General features: G+C 49.9%; 1 protein-coding gene across 1 annotated transcript in view; it reads left to right on the top strand.

Moving 5' to 3' along the window:
• The first annotated feature begins 4,877 nt into the window (after positions 1-4,877).
• The window catches only part of ATP2A3 (ATPase sarcoplasmic/endoplasmic reticulum Ca2+ transporting 3), a 57,611-nt gene continuing 38,540 nt past the window's right edge, over positions 4,878-23,948 (top strand). Inside the window, exon 1 of the mRNA XM_030962869.1 lies at positions 4,878-5,063. Within this exon, the coding sequence (XP_030818729.1) occupies positions 4,946-5,063 (118 nt within the window). The 5' untranslated portion in view covers positions 4,878-4,945. The remainder of the gene's footprint in view (positions 5,064-23,948) is intronic.

Below are 23,948 nucleotides of genomic sequence, written 5' to 3'. Positions count from 1 at the left end.
CTGGCACCCAGTGCCACATCCAGGCTTTGTTAAACACACCCAGGGATGGGGACTCCACCACCCCTCCTGGCAGACCATTCCAATATTTTATCACTCTTTCTGTGAAAAACTTCTTCCTAATATCCAACCTATATTTCCCCTGATGCAGGTTGAGGCTGTGTCCTTGACCTGAGCGAGGTGGGGAGCTGTGGATGCTGAACCAGGTCAGTGTAGAAGCAGAGAGGATGGAATAAAAGCACTGGGAATAAAAGCCCTGTGCTTTCTGTGATTGCTGCTGGCAGTGCTGACAGCCGTGGTCTGCCTGGAGTGTCAGAACCCAGGACATTGCTCTGACTGCCCTGAAGGACTCCAGACCCTGGCAGGGAGCTCAGAGACCTTGGCACAGAGTCACAAACACCTGTGCCTTTGATTTTAGCCCATGGAAACAATTACCAACTTTGTGTGAAGAGTTACAAGCCACAAGAGTGTGAACAGAATGATAGTGAATAAATCACAGGGCGAAAATGTAGAATTTTGGGATTTTTAGAATGAGGGTTCAAGAGGCAAGATGGAGGAATCTGGGTGTGTTCTGTCTTTCTCCTTTTCCTTCTTGTCCTCCATCTTCTGCTGTGATGGTGGCACTTTTGGATTGGTTTAGAGTAGAGACAGACTGTTTAACACAGGTGATGGGTACTGGAAAATTATTGTAAATAAATAACATGTAGTTTTTAGCATAAAAAGATAACACCGCCCCAAGGGTGTCAGTGTGCCTCAACCCGACCTGCTGGAGAGATCTCAGCAAGTTGGAAAAAGAATGTTATAGATAAGAGAAAATAAACCATCTTGAGAACCAGAGCTGAGGAATCCTGTCTTCTTCTTCGGTCTTGGAGCTGGGAAAAAGAGATTTTCTGACACCTTGGGGTCATCTCGACACAGAGCCCTCGTCACGGGAGCGCTGGGATCCAACGCTGCTGAGCCCCACCAGAGCCTGGAGCTGCTCACCAGCACACAGCCTGCTCCCTCAGCCTTTCCAGCACACTGACTATTTTCCCCATCTCAGAGGAACAAAGTGGAGACAAAAGATTAATCTTCCACGGGTTGTAAAACCCTTGGAGTGAGGGTGGTGGCGGCGGTTCAGCGCCGCTGGCAGCCCCAGCAGGCTCCAGCCATCCCTGCCCTCAGCCCAGCCAGGCAGCAAACCCACAGCTCTGGGGAGAATTACTCTTGATTTCCTTCTGGAAAAGCAAGATTAAAACCAAAACTGCCTGTAGACTTCCAGGCCTTCCATGTACAGCGCTCAGTCAGCCCTGGCTGGGTCCTGCTCTTCCTCCCACACTGCAGCCACGGCAAAAAAAAACCAAAAAAAACCCACAAAAAAACTTCTCAGTAGCCTGGGAGGTGTTAAATCCATTCTTTTCTTCTTTTTATGGCTCTCTTAAGCGTGTTTACCTCCCAAAAGTTTTTACCGTGAGGGAAGCCAAGATAAATAAGGAGGTTTGCCCTTTGTGTCAGGGCTGACCCAGTACAGAAGGGAATCCCCCCTACCTGGGGGGCTGCTGGGGATGGAGCCCAGGTCCCCCCACAGCCCAGGATGTCTGTGGACCCTTTTCTTGCAGTATTGAGTGTTTTCAGTCCATTTTCCCTCACTGACTAATTTACAGCTCCAATCACTAATGGTTTTCATGGATTGCTTAATTATAGGCGGGGTGGATGGTGCTGGTGTTAGCAGGGCTGCCAGATGTTCCCTTTGTAACTCTCGCCTCAGCCGCTCCCAGCCTTGCCAGACTTTCACCTTGGCAGCTGGGACGTCATCCTTGTGCTCTTTTCCAGTGCAAGGACTGGCATCATCCCACGAAACTGGGAGAAGCAGGAGCAACAGCCTGGCCTGGGCTCACGTGTGAGGTGGGGCACTGCTGGGCTGGGAGAACGTGACAAAAGGGTCAGGAGATGCTGGGGAGAGCAGTGAGGGTCTCCATGCACAGTCACACAGCTTGAGCTGTCTGTGTCTTTGTTCTTGGTCTGCACAATGAGCATTAAACCAGATCTTCACCCTCTGGTGTGCACGTGAGTTTGCGGTGTAGGACCTCATCTAAATCACGCCCAGGAGGACACCAAGACCCCTCTTTCCCAAGGCCTTGCTCCAAGGGCAGCATGTTTGCCCTGAAATATCCTAACAAGCTGCCTGTCAGGAGCTCCCACACAGCAGGCTGGGGATGAGGGGTCCCATCCCACCCCCACCAGAGTCACTGCTTTGGGAGCAGCCCCCAGGTTTTGGGGTGATCTATTGCATCAGGTCCTCTGTGCCCCTGGTCAAGAGCACATTCTGTGTTAACGCTTTCACATCACATCAATTCTTCCCAGGCACCTGGTGGAAATCTCTCTAATGAGGACAGGCTGAGGGAGCTGGGCCCTTCAGCCTCAAGAAGAGAGGGGATCTCACCCATGTCTGTCAGTGTCTGAAGTGGGGATGTCAAGAAGATGGACCAGGCTCCTCCCAGCGGTGCCCAGAAATAGGACAAGAGGTAATGGGCAGAAATTGATGCCCAGGAAGTTCTACCTTAACATGAGGAAGAACTTCTTTAATTTACATTGACCAAGCACTGAACCATCTCCCCAGAGAGGGTGTGGAGTCTCCCTCACTGGAGATATTCCAGAACCCTCTGGACACACCCTGTGCCATTGCTCTGGGATGACCCTGCTGGAGCAGGAAGGTTGGACCAGATGAGTTGCTGTGGTCATTTCCATCCTGGGATTCTGTGAACCACCCAGCCCCACGAGCCAGGCAGCTCTGGGGCAGACTCTGGCCAAGGGCAGCACTATTGCCTGGGAGGCTCAGCAGCAGGAACAGCACTTATCCTCCCAAAACACTCCAGAGAGGCAGAGGGATATGACTGGCGAGCTGTGCTCCTTGCAGGAGGAGCTGTGACACGCTGGGCTGAGCTCTGGAGCACCCTCTGCCTCCCACGCCTCAGCTGCGGTGAACCAAAAAAATGAGTTTATCAAACTTGAAAAGGGAACCTGCATTGCTTCAGGCCCTCCACTCCAGGGGAAGCTGCAAGACATTTTCTATAAATGAATTTACATAGAAATAAATAAGCCAGAGCTCCCCCCTGAGATATCTGCTGTCCCTTCCTCGTGCTGGCTGCTGTCTCTGCCTGGGGTACATTTGTGTAGAGTTGGGTTTGTCACCCTCTCAGCTGGAGAGCAGTGCCAGTCACCATCAACTGCAGGCTTCTTCCAGCAACTGTGGGAAAACTGGAAGTACCTGAAAAGTCAGGAGTTGGTGTTCACATGGGGAGAGTCACTGGGAGCAGGTTTGAGCCGGGTCATGGACGAGCTGCTGGAGTGAGGGAGCTGGCTCAGGTGCACTACATTAAAAGTCCTGCAGGTGTGGTGGTGGTGGTGACCCTTAGCTGGGGTTGTACAGTGGATTTTGGGGGCAACCCTCCTTTTCCAGGTCAGGGTAGCTGTCATGGTGCTGCTGGTGGTCTCTGCTGCATGGGGGAGCTGCTAAAAACAGTAATTTTGCTGCTGGAAGTCATTAAGTAGCCCATGGCAAAGAGGGATGTAAGGCCCTTGTGGGGTGTAACTGGAGCTCTGGCCCACCTGGAGCTGGCAGGAAGGGGACAGGGAACCTGGCTAAACAGGGGAGTGAGACAGGTCGAAAAATCCTTGCAAAACCATAAGAGCCTCCAGGATATGCCCATTCCTCAAACAGGGATGCTCTGCCTCGTGTGTGGGGACAAGCAGCACTGAGGAGTGCGGAGTGTGGGATGTCCCAGGATGTCTGGGACATGCACAGTGAGTGCTCAGGTCGTACCACACAGGAGGTCCCTGGATCCTTCCTCTGTCTCCCTGCAGTGACAATTTACATCTCACATTTGCAAGGACAAAGGCACAGCTGCCTCTCTCCAGACACAGTGCATTGGTGGGAGCAGTGTCCGTGGTTTCCACAGGTGTCAGGCAGGGATTTGTAATTCCAGGGCTCCTGCTGGTATCACACACTGATAATCCTGATCCCACCAAAGGCAGTGGGCATGGAACTGCTGTGCTTCCAGCAGAGGTTGGGGCATGCTCAGCTTCCAGCTGGAAGTAGGGCACTGGAGGGGACCCAGGGAGCATCACTCTTAGGCAGCCCCCTTAGACCCCAGAGCTGAGCTGCTCCCATGCAGCATTCTCACCTCCTTCTATTGCTCCTGATATTTTTAATATTAGTTTTGTGATGGAAACTTTAGTTCTGCTCTTAACTGCTTAAGACACAGCTATTTCCTCTGGACTGTTTCCACTGCCCACAAACCTGCCCACTTCTCAACCTGGAAATCTGACAAAACATCGACAGGCTGAGAGAGCTGGGCTGCTCAGCCTGGAGAAGAGCAGGCTCAGGGGAGACCCTGGAGCCCTGTCCAGTGCCTAAAGGGGCTCCAAGAGAGCTGGAGAGGGACTTGGGACAAAGATCTGGAGTGCCAGGACAAGGGGGAATGGCTTTAAGCTGAAGGAGGGGAGATTTAGATTAGATATAAGGAGAAAATTGTTCCCTGGCAGGGTGGGGAGCCCTGGCACAGGATGCTCAGAGCAGCTGTGACTGCCCCTGGATCCCTGAAGTGTTCCAGGCCAGGTTGAAGGGGGCTTGGAGCAGCCCGGGACAGTGGGAGGTGTCCCTGCTCATGGCAGGGGTGGCACTGGATGGGCTTTAATGTCCCTTCCAAGCCCTGCCCCGGGCGGCAGCGGGGTCGGAGCCGCAGCGCGGGGGTCCGGCGGTGCCGGGGCTGCCGAGGGGGCGGCGCTGGCCCCGGGGGAGGCGGTGCCGGAGCGGGGCGGTGCCGGGACGGAGCGGTTCGGAGCGGGGCGGTGCCGGGGCGGGCCCGGCGCCGGGCGGGCGGGCCCAGAGGTGCCGAGGGAGGCATCGCCGTGCGAGCGGCGCCCCGTGTGCCTCCTGCGGCCCCGGCCAGCAGCCCCGGGCCGGGGCATGGAGGCGGCGCACAGCATCCCCGTGCTCGACGTGCTCCGCCGCTTCGGGGTCAGCGAGAGCTGCGGGCTCAGCCCGGAGCAGGTCCGCCGCAACCGGGAGAAGTACGGCCCCAATGGTCAGTGCGGCGCGGCGGGATGGATGCGGGATGCGGGGGTGGGATAGGGCAGCGATAACGGGACACCGGCAACGGGACACCGGCATCCCGGCTGGGACCCGACTGGGACGGGATCCTCACCGCCGCAATCGGGATGGGGACCGGGATCAGGATAGGGACCGAGACCCTCCCCACCGGGATGGGGATGTGGACCGGGATCCTCCCCGCCGGTACCGGCAGGGTCCGGGGCGCTGCCGTGGGTCCCCCCCGGAGCATCCTCCCGGCCCCGGCTGTGCGGAGGATCGCTGGGGATGTGCCGCGGGACACCTGTTGATCAGGGCAATATTTACCGGCTTTAATTGAAGGCTAATTGCTGCGGGTTCGGGCGGCCAGGAACGCCGGCAATTAGCGGGGTGTTAATTCTGCTGGCGGAGTGACAGAAAGCGGGGAGGGACAGCGATATCTCGTTACCAGGAAGGAAAGAGGGGAAGGTCTCCTTGCCTGCGGGTGACCGAGGGAAGCCCCAAAAGAGCCGTGAGCGGTGTCCTGGGGGGGATCCCGCTCGCCCCTGCCGCAGCCCGGGCTGTGGGTGCTGTGGGACAGGCAGCGGTGGTGGGGACACCGTCCGTGTCCCGCCCTGCCGGTGTCACACGGACCCGGGGGACCCTCTGCGAGCACCTGGGCATCTTCACGGCACTGAGAAGGGGAATTTGTAAACGTTTTGAGAGTGCCCAGTGTGCCCGGGAAGGGCTGGCCGGGGTGTCTGCACCTACCCAGGTGATTTTAGGGTGGCTTTGTTCAGGCTGTGACCGGGCTGGGCCGTTAACTCTGCACGGGAAACAGGAGAGGTTAAGGGTGGTTTGCTCCAGTGCTTTGGAGCAGCGAGTCCCTTCTCAAACTTCTGCAGGAGATCAGTGTGTAAACTCTCTCCTGGGCTGGAGCTTGTTGCATTTGCTTTTTGCCTGATCCTCATGGATGAGGCTAAGGGAAGCCTGAGTAGATGCTGGCAGGATTGCTGTCTGCATTTCTGTTTGTTCGGTGGGATCAGAGGGCTGTGAGTCCTCCAGCCCTGTGAGCAGCTGTCCTGTGCTGAGCTGTGCTCAGGGCCCCCCATCCCAGTAGTGCTCCCTGTCCCAGGCAGTTCAGCTCAGTTTCCTGAGCCAGCATGGTCAGGGCTGCCCGTGGGAGCTCTTGCCATGGAGCACCTGCACCAGCTGCAAGCAATGGAGCATCACACCTGCTCCTGTTAGGCTTGATTTTGGAGAAGGGCAGCTGGGGACCTGTCTGGTTAACTGGGAGGAGCCCCTCTGCTTTGGGGGCTGAAGGCAAAATACATCCTTATCAAACAGGCGGCTGCTCTGATCTCAGGGCATAATTGCAGCCAGTTTCTGGCCCCACAGGAGCAGGCTGAGGGGTGGCCTGTGCTGTGCAGCAGGGTGCCAGCATGGGCATCACCATCGTGGGGCTCCTGGTTGCTTTGTCCCTCTGCTGTTTGCCCAAGTGAATCATCATCCCTGAGTCAGGCACGTTGGCTGCTCGGTGGCACCGGGCTCTGCCTTGACAAAGGGAGCTCGGAGCTGTGACGTAGGTGCACAGCAAAGGGTTAGTGGTGGTAGTTAGTTTGCCTTTAATTTTTTTTTTCTATTTTGCTTCCTCCTCTTGCAAGCTGTGGCTCTGTACTCTCCTCACTTGGCAGTTTTGTTTCCCATGCACCCCAGATTTGGGTTTCTCAGGGGCTGCTGGCTCACAGGAGCTGCTGACTTTGGGATGTCCTGTGCCTTTCACCTCCCAAGCCCAGCTCTGCAGCTCCTGTACTGCACAGCTGGCAGTGATGTGCCTGAATCTTGAGGGCAGTGACATGGGCAGTGCAACCCTCAGTGAAATGTGGTCAAAGGTTTTGAAGAATTCTGAACTTCTGCAATTTCTGAGCAGTATTTATATTTTTCTCATGGTGCAAACGAGATAGAGACGGTTTGCAACAGCTTAAAACCATGCAGATAGGGACCTGTGTGGTTTGCTTGGTTTAAAACCTTAGTTTTAAGCAGAAAGTGGGGGTTTTTTCCAGCATGGTGAGAACTTGCAGGTTGTGTTGTGGCAGCAGACACCTTGAGGGTCCTGTTTGGGAGAGCAGCCTGGGGTGAGGGTGCCACAAGGGAGCAGCTTGGGACAACGAGCTGGGCTATATTAAATTGCATTTCAATTTAGGTTTAAATTAAACTCTAGCAGCAGAAGTGTGGGGCAGTTTGGTGACTCGTCTGAGCTCGCACAGAAGAGGAAGAAAAATCTTGTGTGGCTCGAAGTGCAGAGCAGGCCTTGAGCTCCAGCTGCTTTCATTTTCGCACCCTCCTGTCTCACGTTCATTCATTTCCTTCTAATCTTGAACTCCAAACTGCCAGTGTGCTTGTGAATCACAATCTAAAATACATCATCTTTCTGAAAAACTGCTCCTGACATGCTTCACAGAGCTGCTGGCTGCTGCTTTTTTATTGCATTTAAAAAAATACAAGCTGCAACGAGCTCTGACGTTAAGTGAGAAGCAGCCATCATTGGTGTGACTGATATAAAATTATTTCATCTTTTGGGGGCGGTATTCTTTAGGAGCTTAAAATTGGGTTTTTTTCAGATCCAGGGCTCACAAACACATTTGCAGGAGGAAGCAGAGAGCAATAGTGATTATTTGGTATCTCCAGCTCGTGGCTGGGGAGCCAAGCAGTGTGGTACAGATTACTGGAGTGGAAGAAGATATTTCTCCATTAGGAAGAGCTTGTGTTCTCATTTCAGCTCTGTCATCAGTGCTGTCAGCATGGTCTTTCATTTGCCAAGGAAACTGGAGAAGCCACAGAACATTTAGGTCTCACCATGGCAATTCTGAATCTCCCAGGTCAATTTTAATTAATAAACGCTTTGGATGTCTCACATGTGCCTGGCAGGTGCTTCCCTATACCTCATCCCATCCACCAGCTCCAAGCTCCACAGGTTGTTTTTTTGTTTTTACCACAAAACTTAAAAAAAAAAAAAAACCCAAACAAACAAAAATAACCAAATGCACATCTGTTATTTTATAACAGACTGAGCAGGAGGGTACGGGCATGCACCCTTCCTAAATGTAAAACCAGGGGCACAATTTCCCTTGAAATGATTTGATTTTTGCCAAGGAACGACAGATGTAAACAGGAGTTGCTTTGTGGACAGACAAGTGATTTTTCTGTTTTAAATATAGCTCTGATTTATCTCTTCTAAATGGATTTCTGAGTGTAAATGAGCATACATTTCAGGCAGGATATTGCAGGCATTAACGTGTATGCGTAATTTTATTTGCTCCATCGGTAACCTAAATGGGCTGTGAATGTCAGCAGAGTCAAACTCGAGCCTTCAGCATAGGGGTGTTTATCTCCTCTTTCATCTCCTCTGACTCTGAAGCTCTGCTGTGGTTGGAAACTCAGCTGGGCAGGGCCATCCTGCCTGTGGTCCTCCTTGGGGCTCACCCATCCTCTTCTTTCCCTGCTCTGCTCTGGGGGTGTCCCCACCGTGGTACCCCGTGCTCTGCAGATCCCATGCCTTGCTGCAGGTGCAATGTAGCTGTAAACCAGCTTCAGCTCAAAGCCCACCAGCCAATTTCCTTGTTTTTTCCGCCACACCTCCCTGTGTCTCTGCCAGCCTCACTCAGGATCCCCAAATCCTTGTGTGTATTTTCCTTGTGTGCCTGGGCGGGAGGAGGAGACATCCCCGAGCCCAAATCCAGCTGGGCTGTGCTGCTCCTCACCTCAAACCCACCAAGGCTCATTCTCAAGGCATGAGCACACATCTGAGCCCCTGTTCTGCTAGAAACACCACGGATAGCTGATTTATCTGCACCCTTTTCCCGGGATGTGTGTGCTGGCACACGCGTGTGTCTGCGCCTGCGGCGGGGGCTTGACGTTGAATTCGCTGCTGACGGTTGCTAACGAGCCAAGGTTATGCTCCAGCTCTCTCTTGACAATAATAAAAAGCAAAAAAAAAAACAGAAAAGAACTAAAATTTCTATTTCACGCTGAAGTATTCGAGGTGGCAGCAAGAAGAGGAAAAGCAGCATTTTCTGACTCATCAAACTCTGCTGCGCTCTGTTCCTCTGTGCATCGCCCACCTTGCCCACCCCCGAAACACACGCTGAACAGTCTGATTCATAAACATGCTACGGGTTGGTTTTTTTTTTTTTTTCTCCTCCTCCAAATCCTTTCCCTGAGGAGACATGCTGAGGCATTCAAACCTTGTGTGTGCCTTCAAATTTGGGGAGAGACTACACAAAGTTTTTGTAATTGACAGGGAAACTTGGGATTTTCATCTCCGTGCCATCCTCTGAGGTTACCTGCATTCACACCTACCTTTAAAAAACACTGTGAATCAAGAGCAGGGTTCAGAAAAACTGACATCTGCTGTCTAAATGCTGCAGGAACCAGGGAAGGAAGGTTTGCAGGGCCACAAGACACAGAAACTGCTGTGGGAGAAGGGATTGTGCCTGCAGGTCTTGTGTTTACCCTGGGGTTGGTCTGCCTTGTGGCACAAGTGTTATTTCATGAGTGTTTTTATTTCATTGCTGGTTTTAAAGCTAGGGGTGGTAGAGCTGGTGCTGCAAAACTCTGATTTAAGAGGAGCTGGATGCACTGTGGATGCCCAGATGCTGGCTTGGAATGTGCTGCTTCCAGTAAGGGGCTGGAACGTGTCTTCCAAAAACACCATTAGCAGCAAACCCCCCCCTTCTCCCAGGGTAATCCTCTTCCCCAGTAATTCAGGTGTCTCTTTTGAAGTCCCTACTCCAGCCAAGAGTGTATGGCCATCCTAGAGCCATTTTTGCCATCACCACAAAGTCATACCTCTGCTCTTTGCCATTTCAGCACCATTGGTCTTTCTGCATGTTTTAAGCCTTTTCTTACCTCCAGATCTGATTTGAAGTGTTCCATTTCTGTGGTCATCTCCCCCCCAGAGTAAATCCCTGAAAAATCCTATGGATAATTATGTTGCAAGTCAGTTTCCCTTTCTAAAGCTTCCCTCAAACCCATTTTTCTTGAGTGAAAAGCCTCACTCCATGCCTGCTGTTGCTTTCTTCCTCCCGAGGAGAATTTTAATTTTTGAGAAGCATCCAAGCTGCTGCCTTTTCACTCTGCGTTTGATCTGCTCCTGCAGAAGGGATGGTGTGAGAACAGGAGGCTCCTGGCTGTGGCTCTGTCCTGGCACAGCCTCAGCCCTGGTGATGCCCCTGAAGAGGGGCCAGGGGTGCAAATGCTGGCACAAAGCAGGGCTGAGCAAGGCTCGGGGCTGGGCAAGGGACACTTCAAGCGCCTTCAAGCAGGTGGTTGTTGTTTCTGGTGGTGGCAGCTCCTGAGGCTGATCCTCTCTGCACAAAAGCTCCCTGGACAGCAGCATTCCCAGGGCTGCCCTGAGATTTGCATCAGGGATCTGAACTGCCCATCAAAGGGCGCCAGGAACCTCACAGGGCTGCTGGCAGCCCCGAGGTGCTTCTATTTTCATAGCCCTGAAAAATGAGGTGGTTTGATGCTTTTTGGTATGCTCAAACCTCTGGAGGAGCCAGCTTTGATTTTTCTCCCACACACAGCGCTTGCAGAGTCAGTTGGGATGCTGATACCCCTCCAAAATGTTGTTGGGGGGTTTTTTTAGAGTTATTTTTTGTGAGCTATGAGCCAGATGCTGAGTGTTTGCATCCTGTGCCTTATTCCCAGCTGGTGCTGCCCCACTCCTGGGGAAGGGGCTCCTCCCTGTGAGGCTTTGCTGAGGCTGGACCAGCCTCAAAACCCTTCTCTTGGTCCATGGAGCTCACCTGGGGGGGCAGTGGATGCTCCATCCCTGCTAATGTTTTCAGAGCTGTTGAAAGAAAGACTGAGAAGTTAAGAGCAACACCTGGGCTGTGTTCTGTGGGGGCACTGAAAGCAGATAGCAAACCTCTTTGGGCAGGTAATGCTGGACATGTGGGTGCTGACATTGCACAAGGGTGCTCTAGAATTCCTGCTCACTATTTTTGATGGGAAAAGCCCATCAGGGCACTTGGGTAGTGCTCCCTGCCCAGCTCCTTGCTTCTCTCTGCTGGTCAGGAGCAGTGGAGCTGCAGGCATGAGGCTGTTTGCTCCTGGGCTGGCTGCTGGGATGTGGGTTAGGGCAGAAATGGGCTGGAAAAGGGATGGGGAGGCACTGGGGGTGGGATGTGGACCAGGAGCTGGAGCAGGGTGATGTTTTCTGACACTGCTGGCACTCCTGGTCACGATTATCAGAAGAATGTTGAGTTTTTCTTCGTGCTTTTTTATATTTCTTTCCTTTTGTCCCTTCCCCTGGTTCTCATATACCATGGATGAGCTCCCATGGCATCTCAGCTGGGGTGAAGGCAACAGCTGGAGCACCTTGGGCAGGAGAAGCAGCTGATGCTGAGGGCACTGGGCTGGTGGGAGGGATGGGTGGAGGAGAAGGGGCCTGTGGCCACTCTGGGTGGGTGGGTGGCAGCAGGACAGAGCTGTCTGGGGGTTCAGTCCAACCCAGTGCAAGATTAACACACAGAAAACTCAGAAAGCACCAACCCCACAGCCCATTCATTATTCTGCATATGATAATTCTTTTTTGGGTGATATTGTTACTCATTATATATTTTTTTTTTTTGTATTTCAGTGTTGATAGCACTGGAAGTAGAAAGTACATCAGTAACCTATATTTTTTAAACAATCCCCAGTGCTCAGTGGAGCTGCTGTTAGCACCAGTTACCTCGCTGCAAAACAGGTAGCAGAGATCTGGGCTGGAAGTGTAGAGATGTTGAAAGAACCGGAGCCAAACAGCAGCAGAGAAAATTGTGGTTACTCCAGTATTTCCATGACGTGAGCGAGCACCGGAGGCTGCTCCGGGGGCGGTTAACCCCTGGCGGGCCGGGCTGCAGCGCTGCCTGCAGCGCACACAGCAGGCTCCCAATTCCCACCAGGATTCATGGGATTCCTGCTGATGGTCCTCTCCATGACTGCCCTTAGTCGAGCCAGTCATCTCCTCAAAGAAGGGAGGACTCACATCTGAGTCCACCGAGATGCTGAATTAATCCTTGCAGCGATTGACCTGGTGTCTGTAACAAGCATTTGCTGCTTTGCCGAGGGAACCTCCCGGTTTCTGAGGTTTGGCTGCTCGTTATCACTCTATAAAAAGCTTTTCTCTTTCTCACCCGCAGAGGTGGCGAGTGTGAGGTCAGGCTGTGGTTTGGTGGTGATCCCATCTGCCCGGTCCAGCACATCCCTGGACGTTCAGGACACGGGGTGGCATCAGCTTGTGACCTGGGATGGCTGAAAGCTGAAATGTTGTAGCTGCTGTTAAAGTCCAGATCTATAATAGTCCTAAACCTGTGTCACTGCTCTGATCATCAAAATCCTCCTAAAATTTAAATGCTCAGAAATCTGCGGGATGTGCTGATGCAGGTCCTGGCTTTGTACCCTGTGGTCCTCCCAGAGCCCACTTGAGGTTATATATACACTTATATATGCCATTTGAGATTTCATACACATGTTTTTCATTTGAGATTCTATATGTGTGCCCCATTTGAGACATATGTGCTCCATTTGAGAGCAACATATGTCCCATCTGACATTTTTATATCTATGCATATATATATATATATATATATATATGTCCCATTTGAGATTTTATATATGTATATAACTTCCCATTTCGGATTATAGATGTATGTCTATTTGATAACCAAGTAATATAACTTATTAGCCCATTGATAACATATACCTATATATAAAACACATATATATTATATTTATATATATGTATGTATACATATATATATAATATATATAACTTATTAACCCACTGATAACATATATATATTATATATAGTATATTTTTAATATATATGTATGTATACATATATATATATATATATATACAGTATATATATACAGTGTCTATATATATGTGTATAATTTCCCATTTGAGATTATAGATGTATGTCTTATTTAATAACCAACTAATATAACTTATTAACCCACTGATAACATATATTAAAAAAATATATTATATATAATATATGTATATATACATGCAGGTATATAAAATATATATACAGTATATATATGTGTGTATAATTTCCCGTTTGAGATTATAGATGTATGTCTTATTTGATAACCAACTAATATAACTTATTAACTCACTGAAAACATATATATTATATATGTATTTTAATATATCTGTATATATACATATATATAATATATATACAGTATATATATACAGTGTGTATATATATGCAGTATATATATATACCGTGTATATATATACATATATATATACACATATATATATACATACATACACACACACACACACATATATATATATATAAAGTCAGCCGTGCCCGGGCTGCCTGGGAAAGCTGCTCCAGTCCCCACTGCTGCTCCGTGTCCTCCTGGGGTCATGAATGGCCAAAACGCCTTTCCCCCTTTGTTTTGGTTTGTTTGTTTTGGTTTTTTTTTCCCCTTGTGTTTCTGTAGAAACCCCCTGGAGCGCTTGCAGAGCTGTCCTCAGAGCAAATGCAAGGCTCCGGGATTTTTGTGTTAGGTGTGTGCTTTATTGTACAGCGTGGGTTTCAAAATAAAAATAATAACAACAACAATAATAATACAGGGCTAAACAGAAGGGCTACGTTATATTACTGTTATTATTATTATTATATTGCTGTTATTATTATATTGTTATTATTTTATTTTTATTATTATTTGGGGTTTGTTTGTTTTGTTTTGTATCTTTCTCTTTCTGGTTCGGAAACAGTTTTCCTTGCATGGGTTGGTGATAAAAATCACCTGGTTTTTTGGGAAGGCTGTGTGGGTGGGGGAGATTCTCTCCTCTCCTGCTTTCCTTCGCACGGGGAGTGAAAGCTGAGCTGGGCTGGGCTGGGCTGAGCTGGTTGGGCTGGGCTGAGCTGGTTGGGCTGAGCTGAGCTGAGCTGAGTTTAGCTGAGCTGGGCTTATCTGAGCGGTGTCCCGGGCTCCGGCTGAGCTGGAGCTTTGCCCAGCAGGAGCCGCCGGGCAGCCGAGGTCGGGATAACCCTCCCCTCACCTGCCCGTCTGCACTTTCCTTTTTCCGTTCTGCAGCCTCCCAAGTCAACACAAGGGCTAAATTAAGGAATCTGTGGGGAGTGAGTGGAAAAGTAAAAATGGAAAAGGCTGGCTCAGCAGGGCAGGCGGGAGAGGGGAAGTGATGGAGCTCCGTCCGTCCCTGGGCTGTCACAGAGGGTTCCCCTCGGGTCATCCTTGGGCTGTTCTTTGGGGTTTTGCAGTTTTTCTGGGCTTTTCTATGCTTTGAGAGGCAGGGATCTTCTGTGCTCCCCTCCAGAGGGGATTCCTGCAGTACCCAGGAGAAGGGGCTGCTCTGCAGTGCTGGTTCAGACCCACTCTGGGGTTCCTCTTCGGTTTATAAAGCCTAATTCAAATTATTCTTCCCTTTTCCACACAAATATATTTAGATTTCCCTGTATTTATCTATATATAAGATTTTATCCTTATACACAAATATATGTTGGTATCATGTTTGTATACATATATGTATATTTTTAGGCCTTTATAAAGCCTAATTCAAATTATTCTTCCCTTTTCCCACAAATATATTTAGATTTCCCTGTATTCATATATATATGTATATATATAAGATTTTATCCTTATGCACAAATATATGTTGCTATCATGTTTGTATGCATATATGTATATTATTTCATCTTTATAGGCCATTATAAAGCTGAATTCAAATTATTTTTCCCTTTTCCACACAAATATATTTAGATTTCCCTGTACATATATACATATATATATGATTTTATCCTTATGCACAAATATATGTTGGTATACATATATGTGTAATATTTCATCTTTATAGGCCTTTATAAAGCCTAATTCAAATTATTCTTCACTTTTCCCACAAATATATTTAGATTTCCCTGTATTTATACATATATAGATATAGGATTTTATCCTTATGCACACATATATGTTGGTATCCTGTTTGTATACATATATGTGTAATATTTCATACATATATGTATAATATTTCATCTTTATAGTCACCCACACAGATATTATGGATATTTGGAAGGTGATTATGAAAAAACCCTACAAGGGACTCATATTTCCAGGGTTCTCCAAGTATCTCATTCCAGGAAAGGAACTCCTTCAACTACACAGAAATGTGTGATCCTCAGGGAGTTCATCCATGAAAAGCATTAATTGTCCAACTCACCCCTTTTTCCCATCCAGAAAAACAGATCCTTTCTATCCTACAGAAATTTTTTTCTTGTGATATAATCCAAACTAAGGGCTGGGTAGACTTCATTTTCCATGAAAACCCATCCAAGAGGATTGCTGAAAATAGACTGTTCTCTGAGAGCAGATACCAGAAAAAGCAAAGGGAGGGGTGGAGGCAGGTCATCTGGGGCAAGGAGTTCTGCAAAATAAATTCATGATTGATAATCTCAGTTTGAGTTAAAAGCAGCCCATGTGGATTAAGGGATACATTACCCTGGATGTATTTTATCATCCTGATTTTATTTATCATGGGAGATGGGTTGGGATGGGATGCCACGTTCAAACTTTGATATTCCCCACAGGTTTGCCATGACAGAAACATTTCCTCCAGAAAACAAACAAATGGAAAAAAGACTCCAACCCAACTCCCTCCAGACCACAGCACATCGAGGATGGAGTTGGATCCATTCAGCCCCAAGCTTGGGGCAGGGAATTTTTCCAACCCAATGTTCACAGTCTGGGTGTTCATGATCCATAAATGCAGAGTTTGGGCCCTGGGGCTTGGCTGCTGGCAGCAGCAGGATTGATTAAAACATACCGATTAAAATATAGCAATTAAAACAAACATCAGCTTTTGAAGGGGTCAGGGTGAGCAGGTTCCTCATCTTGGCAGGGAAGGGGAAAAGATGCAATTTGGATTTAAAAGTAATATCCTATAGTTCTTGAGTTTTGTGGGTTTGGTTTGGTTTGGGTTTTTTTGTTTGTTGTTTGTTTTTGGGGTTTTTTTTCTCTTTTTTTTTGTTTTGGTTTTTTTTTTTCCTCTTTAAAATTGGTGCTGCAGGTTTGAGGCTCTGTTTCAGTAAATTTACTTACATTTGTAATGTAATTTATTATTTCTGTTTCTTACTTATTTTCATTATTTATATAGTTTTATTTTCCAAGACATACAAATGTGATATCCTTAATGGTTTCTCACAGCCTCATGGAAGTTGCTTGTCTCAGTGTAAAGGGATGTTGGAGCTGGTCCTTGGGGAGGGAGTTCTGCTGTTCCCCCACTGAGCACAGCAGCATTTGCTGTGTTCTGAGCAGCATCTCTCCTCCAGAACCAATCACATCCCTTTGGAAAAATGCATCCTAGTTTCATTTTCTTACTTGGAGTCTTTTCAGTTCAAATATTTTTTGGAAAAATAGGATTTTTCTTAAGTCCTTTAGGGTTTTTAGAAAAAAAAATCCCAAACACAGTCCCACCTTGTTGTTTCCCAATTCTTGCAGAATTCAGCTGAAAGGCTCAGCCCAATTTTGGCTCCTTCCCTGGGGTGTTTGGAGGTGCTGGGCACTCTGTGAGCTGACTTGGCAGTGGGGGCATCACTGGGGCTCCTGGCACTGCCACCTCTGCAGCTCCTGTGCTTGGTTTCCTAAACTGCTGCCCAGCACTGCCAGGAAAATCACAGTTACTGAGTTTTCTCACTGGGTGTTGGAGCTGCTGCAAGTGGCCAGAGTTTGCTCAGTGTGCCTGGAGGGGGCACAGATCCCCCCCTGCACTGCCCCTGGCCTGGCTGGGGCTTTCTGGTCACTCTGCTGGGTCTGGGGGTGGCTCTGGGGGCAGGGAGCATCTCAGGGGAGCAGCCAAGGGCTGCAGCAGAGCCCAAAACAATGAGACAAAAACTCCCTATTTACGTAGCATTTAGCTGAAGAATTAGGTTCAGGGTGGTAAATGAGGAAATAAAATTATATTTCTGGGGTGGGAGAAGAGAATGGATTGAGGTTGCAGCCTGTGCCTTGGTTGGGGTTGTGGTAATTTTGGCAGAAGGTTCCCAGATGAGGCAGAGTCACTCCCTTGTCTTTCCCTGCACTTATGGAAAGGGTGTGCTTGAAGCAGAGGTAGGAAGAAGCAAAAAATACCCAACATGACCCCAAAACTAAAAAAAAAAAAATCATGGAACCTTTAGCTTTATTTTCTTCAAGCTCCTGTAGTGGTTGTGGGGTTTTGGGTTTGTTTTCTCCTTTTTCCAAAACTGTTACTATTTCAATGCAGATTTTTAGCTTTTCCACCCGGGAGCCGGAGCTGGAAATTCTTTCCACTGCGTTGGTGCAGGAGGGAACAAACTGCTGCTTTTAGTTTGCTCAAATAATCCATCCCTGGCTGGAGCCATGGGTTTCCTCCTTCCCACTCCCTCCCACTCCCAGAGCAATCCCAGGATCTGCTGGGGGTGCTCATGGGGACAGGGGTGAGGGGAGGTGGCTTCAAGCCCCATTTCCCTGAGGTTTTTCCCTTTAAATATCTCCAAGATTTTGTTCTTGCAAACACCACGTGGGCACTGGGAGGGGCAAGCCCAAGTGGCAGCTTGGTTTTTTCAGAGCAAAATGGGCAAAATCTTCTGTCCTTGTTTTGCTGGCATCAAGGAAGGGAGGTGGGATATTGGCAAGGAACCAGTTTGTTTGTCTGTGGCATGGGAGGAGGATGCTCAGGGCTGGGCAGGGTTTATGGATCCCCCTGAACTGCAGTGAGGGGAAGCTTGTGCTGCCCAACATTTTGGGGATGAGCCATTTCCAAGAATAAAGGAAGTTTGAAGTGGGATGGGTGAGGCTTTCCTTATTTACTTCACACTGCTTCTTGGACCATTGGTCTGATGCCACTGTCCCTCCTCCATTCCTGTTTCCCTGTCCCCGGACAGTGGGGCATGATGGGGGTGGTGGCTTCTCCTTCAGCACAGGGATGTCACTCTTGAATTTCTGGGGAGAAGGAGATAGCACAGGGCTGGGTTTGCTGGTGCTTTGCTGCTCTTGGGGGGCACATCCAGGATAACTGCATTTCCTGGTCCCTGATCTGCTGAGAGCAGCTCAGCTGGCCTAAAAAGGCACAAATGAGCTTTCAGCTTTCCCCTCTGACTGAGCAGTGCCTCCAATTCTCCACTGGGACCCGTCCACTCTCCTGGGGCAATCAATGGTGCTGGGCTGGGTTCAGAACCTGTGAGTTTGAGGGTGGGATGAGCAGCTGGTCTGGAGCTCTGTCTGCCCCAGGAAGCCTTGTGACCCAAACCAGGAATTTTTGGGGCTGAATTTTTTGCCAGCCATTGGCAGAGTCCAGGTGCCAGTGAGCAAAGCGGTTGGGTCATTTTACCCTAAAGCATTGCCTGGCAAACAGCAAGGATGTTTCTGGCCCTTAAACCTCTGCTATCCCTCCTCATGTGCTACTCACCCACCTCCAGCTGCTGCCTTCCCCAGCTGGCCTGAATTTGCTTATTTTTGGGGCAGTGGATCCCCCAGCCAGGAGAGTTCTGGGTTTTTGCAAAGTGCAGGGCTGGAGCAGGGCTGAACGCTGGGGAATGACAGGAACAGCAAACCAGTGGTGTTTGCCATGGGAGGGGGGGTTTTATCTTGTTTATTTGGTCTTTCTGATGCCTTTTGAAGCAGCCCTGAGTGAGTGGCTGTCGCTGGTGTGAGCAAAGCTCACCTGGCACACAGGAAAAAGCAGCTGTGAGGCGATAGGCAAATAAGGGCTGGGGCTGGAGGCCTCCCCAGCCAGGGCACACCCAGAGCCACCACAGCAGGAAACCAGCCCTGGCTTTGGGGCCAGCTCCTTGGGGGTGGTGGAGGACAGGGGAAGGGCTGAATCCTCTGGGATTGTCCCCGGTTGTGGTACAAAGCAGGGCTTGGCTTGGCTGTGGCAAACCCCAGAGATGGGGATGGATGCTCCATGCCTGGAAGTGTTCAAGCCAGCTTGGACAGGGCTTGGAGCAACCTGGGATGGTGGAAGGTGTCCCTGCCCAAAGCAGGGGGTTGGAACAGGATGATCTTTAGAGGTCCCTTCCAACCCAAACCAGTCTGTGATTCTGTGCCCCCAGTGCTGTGCCTACAGCCCTGAGGTGGTTTTCAGTGCAGGGTTATTTCCTGTGCTCCCTGGCTGGCAGAGGCTCAGCACAGCTGGAAATGCTGCTGGCTGCAGGTCTGGGGGCTCTCCCTGCAGCTGTGCCCCCTCAGGGCTGTGGTTTCCATGCTGGGTGCTCAGGGTCAGTGCCCCCCATGCCAAGGGGGTGCCCTGGGGCAGCCCCTCGCCCTGCTGGGTCTGGGGGCTGCTGCCTGATGGGTTTAACCTTTGGGGCTTTCTGGGGAAAGGCCAAGTGAGCTTTGGGGTGTGTGTGCCCCCACACTGGTGCAGTAGCTTGTGGGGATCACAGAATGATGAGGTTGGAAGAGACCTCTGAGATCAGAGTCCAATCTGTACCCTACACCTCAACCAGACCACAGCACCCAGTGCCATGTCCAGTCTTTTTTAAACACATCCAGAGATGGTGATTCTACCACCTCCCTGGGAAGAGCATTCCAGGACTTTATTATTCTTTAGGTGAAAAATTTCTTCCTAATATCCAACCTGTACCTTTTCCTAAAATCCAACCCGTACCTTCCCTGAGGTAGCTGGAGGCTGTGTCCTCTGGTTCTGTCAGAGACCGACCCCACCTGTCTGCAACCTCCCTTCAGGAAGGTGTAGAGAGCAATAAGGGCACCTCTGAGCCTCCTCTTCTCCAGGCTAAACACCCCCAGCTCCTTCAACGTGGGATGTGGGGGCAGAGGCTGAGGCAGGCAGGGTCCCTTTAGCTGCACCCTGAGGGTGCCACGGTGCCCGAGCAGAGCCACCCCTGCCCTGGCACAGGCTGCAGGGCCAGCTCCAGGGTGCTGTGGTGCTCAGGAGCTGTGCAGAAAGGGGAGTTGTAAGAGCCTGAAGGAGGGATGTGGGACTCCAGGCAGTCTCCAAAATGCAGTTTATTACATCCAAGAGGTTACAGCAGTCCATGGGTGACAGAGCTGTGCCTACAGCTGTCAGCTCCAGCTGCAGGCAGGCCTGGAGACCCTGAGTTTAGGTTACAATGCATTATAGACTTTTCTTTGCTGAGCATCTTCATACAGTAGAACCAATCTATACCTTAATTTTTATCTATAGCCTATCATAGCTACCATAATTACCATATTTATGTTACTGTTCTCCAATCACTAAAAGTCAGTATATTACAGTTTAAGCTAGAAGTTGTTTTCCAGTTTTCTTGCAGTGGAAAATTCGGAGATCTTTTTTCTACTTGCAACTTTGCTGACTTTTTTGCCTGTGCCATCTTCCTGCTTGGTAAAAACATCTTCTTGTTTGGGGTGGGTTTTCCTTTGCTCTAAGCCATAAAAACCCCTTCTAACTAACACACCCTTTGCCTCCTTGGTTATCCAGTAAGACTGGCTCAGCAATTCCTTTCTTCTATATCAAAACTTGCTTCCATCTCTATTCCTTCTTGAGATTCTACATTTAAAAATCTTTCTGCTAAGCACACATATCTGTGAGACTTTCTTGTCAAGCTCTCATCCTTCCCGACAGGAGATGGTGTGGGTGAGTTAAGTCATGCACAGCCAAGCACTTGGATCACTGGGAGCATTAGCACCATCAGGCTTTGAGTGTTTGCGTGCAGATAACGCTGAAACCCCCAGGCACCCAGCTGCCAAACGCTGCTTTTCACACTTCTCACCTCGAGGATGAGGAGCAGCCTCACTCTCCATCCTCAGCTGGGATTTACGGGCTGAGTGTGAGTTAAAACACCCCAGCAAAGCCTGTCCTGCCCTTTCAGCCCAGCGGTTGTGGGGAGTGGAGGTGTGCAGTGCCGGCTGTCAGCGGGGTGAGGCAGAGCAGACATCCCTGCAGGATGGGATCCTTCCCTTGGGAAAGGCAGCCAGTTAAAATAACAGTTTATCCTGCCTGCTGTCTTGTGGGATGGTGGAAGGATCCCAGAGCAGCCCTGCCTGGGCTCCTGCTTTGTGTCACAGGACAGGAGCTGCTCTCCCAGCTGGGGTTGTTCTAGGGTTTTCTTGCCCTTTTCACTGCTGCTTTACTGCCTGTCAGCAAAGTCCAAAGGAATTGGATATATCTCTTATTTTGCACATTCATTTCCCCTTCCCTGCATAAGGGAAAAGATATTAAAGGTGGGAAGAAAAAAAAAAGTGATTACAACATAGAAACATAGCTTGAATTAAGTTATTTAGAGCAGAAAGCTGGGCCTGGACATGATGCTCATCATTATTCTCCCAGAGGGCATCATGCTCTTCCCACATCATTTGGGGGCAGAAGGGTTTCCCATGAGGGAAATCTGATTTTATCCAAGGGAAGCTCCTGAAATGGTGAGGGAAAATGGAATTTAGGGCTGTTTGCTGTTGTGGATTGCACCCTGGAATGTGCACCAGGAGTTGCTTTGCCATGTGCTGGCCTCTGAGATGTCACCTTGTTCCTGACTTCCCCCAGAGCAGGGTGGGATCAGTGCAGGATGGAGAAACACCAGCTGTGCAGGGATGTGCTCCAGGGATTTTTTTGCTCCTGTTACAGCAGGAAAAACTCAAACATTTCCCTGTAGCTCCCCCAGTGCCAGCCTGTCCTGGTGTGTGTTTGCTCTGGCCAGGAGAGCGGGGCTGTCACAGACATCTTTTATGGAAAATCCTTTCCTTGGGATTTTTCCTCCTGAGAAGCTGAGAGGCCTCAGGAACAAAATGTAAACAATGGTTATCTGCTGCTGTGGAATGCAACAGGTGCATCTGTGATTGGTCTCATGTGGTTGTTTCTAATTAATGGCCAATCACAGTGAGCTGGCTTGGACTCTCTGTCTGATACAGAAGCTTTTGTTATAATTCCTTTTTATTCTATTCTTAGCTAGCCTTCTGATGAAATAATTTCTTCTATTCTTTTAGTATAGTTTTAATGTCATATATATCATAAAATAATAAATCAAGCCTTCTGAACATGAACACGGTCACACGGGGCTGTCCCAGAGCCCTGGGCAGAGCTGTGCTGTGCTCCTGGGTGGCACCACTGTTTATTTACCTTTTCATCACCTGATTGCCGTGCCCTGCCACGCTGCAGGCGCCAGCTCTGGGCTACCAGCCCTGTTTGAGTTGGCAGGAGCTGGAGATTCACCTCCTGCCGGAACAGCCCGACGCCAGCCCCACGGCTCTCAGGGTGCCCGGGCTCCTTGCACGCCCTTGGAGCATCTTGTGTGGGTATTTTGCAGCCTGGTATGGCCCAAACATCAGCACAGATGTGGTGGCACAGCGAGGAGAGGTGTCATGATGTGACAAGCTCAGAGCAAGTTGCAAATGCTCAGCGTCCCTGGGGCTGTGGATGTGTCCCTGCAAGGCAAAGCCCTCTGAGGTGGTGGGGGTGCCTTAACCCGGAGGGGACAGTGCTCTTTTGCTGGTGGGAATGGCCCTGTGACATCTGAATTTGCTTAATTTGACTGAATTTGCTTATTTTTGGGGCAGTGGATCCCCCAGCCAGAAGGGCTCTGGGCTTCTGCAAAGTGCAGGGCTGGAGCAGGGCTGAACATTGGGGAATGACAGGAACAGCAAACCAGTGGTGTTTGCCATGGGAGGGGGGGTTTATCTTGTTTATTTGATCTTTGTGATGCCTTTTGAAGCAGCCCTGAATGAGTGGCTGTCGCTGGTGTGAGCTCACCTGGCACACAGGAAAAAGCGGCTGTTGGGATGTCTCCACTTTCTTGGCTCTGCTCTCCAGAGCTGCCATGCAGGAGAGCAGGAGCAGAGGAACCACAGATGTGTCCACAAGCTGCAGGTCCTGTGATGGGGCTGCTCAGCTGGGGAGCCTGGGTATTTATGGTGCATGTGGGTGATCCATTTTGGGATTCTCCGAGCCACCATTGCCACTTTCCACCCTTGGTGGTGTCGCTGCATTTGTGTTCTGGCTGGGAGCTCCTGCCCAGGGCTGGATTTCAAAGAAAGGGGCTATTCAGGTGCCAGCCAGGAGTTTCCATTCCAGCCTGTTTGCACTCACCGTGGTGTCCCAAGGGAATGACAGATTTGGGGTTTTCCTGGGTCCCTGCCTGTGGTGGGTTTCCCTGCAGGATGGGGCATGGCAGCACTGCTGGTGACTCGCACAGAACTTGGGCTTTGGGGAGTAGCAAACCCTCTTATTTCTAGTGAGGCTTTGGATCTGTCAGGGAGAAGCTCCAGCCCCAAACTTTCCTGTTTTCCAGTGTTTTTATCAGTTCACACGCAAAAATATGGACTTAGTGTGATTTTCAGCCCTTTTTCTCTGGGTGTTTGGTGCTGAGCTGCCCCTTGAAGAGTGGAGGAAGGAGTCACTGAGAGCAGGAGCTGCCTGTACTCAAACTGGGGCTTTGGGAGGTGCCTGCAGCAGCGTTGCTGTGTTTGAGGTTTGGTGGCAGGAGGCAGTGTCACTGTGCCACCCTAGGCTTTCAGCTGCCTGCCCCTGTGCACGTTTCCTGACTTCATAGAAACCCCTTTTGGTGAACTTTCATCAAGACCTCATGCAAAGCCCCAGCCCTGTGTAGGTGCTGCTGCCGCTCTTCATGCAAACTCAGGGTGGGACAGCACTGAGAGCCCTGGGCTGCTCCAGGTGGCTGCTCAGGGTGGAAAGTCACCCCAGGGCACCCCGGCTGAGCCAGGAGCTGTGGGAGCCCCAGCTGCCTCCCCCAGGGCACCTGCCTGCCCTCAGCCCTCTTGCACCCCTGAAAGTGGAGTCTGGATGGAAATAGCAGCAGCAGAGCTCTTCTGCTTTTAATTTTGGGGGCTCTCTGGGCTGGGGAGAGGAAGCTGGGGGTGGAAGGAGCTGGCTGTGAGAGGGCAGGAGCCACTTTGCTCTGACACGCTC

The sequence above is a fragment of the Camarhynchus parvulus genome, chromosome 19 (assembly GCF_901933205.1).
Source record: "Camarhynchus parvulus chromosome 19, STF_HiC, whole genome shotgun sequence".
Lineage (NCBI taxonomy): Eukaryota > Metazoa > Chordata > Aves > Passeriformes > Thraupidae > Camarhynchus > Camarhynchus parvulus.
This window is presented reverse-complemented; position numbering and strand designations above follow the sequence as displayed.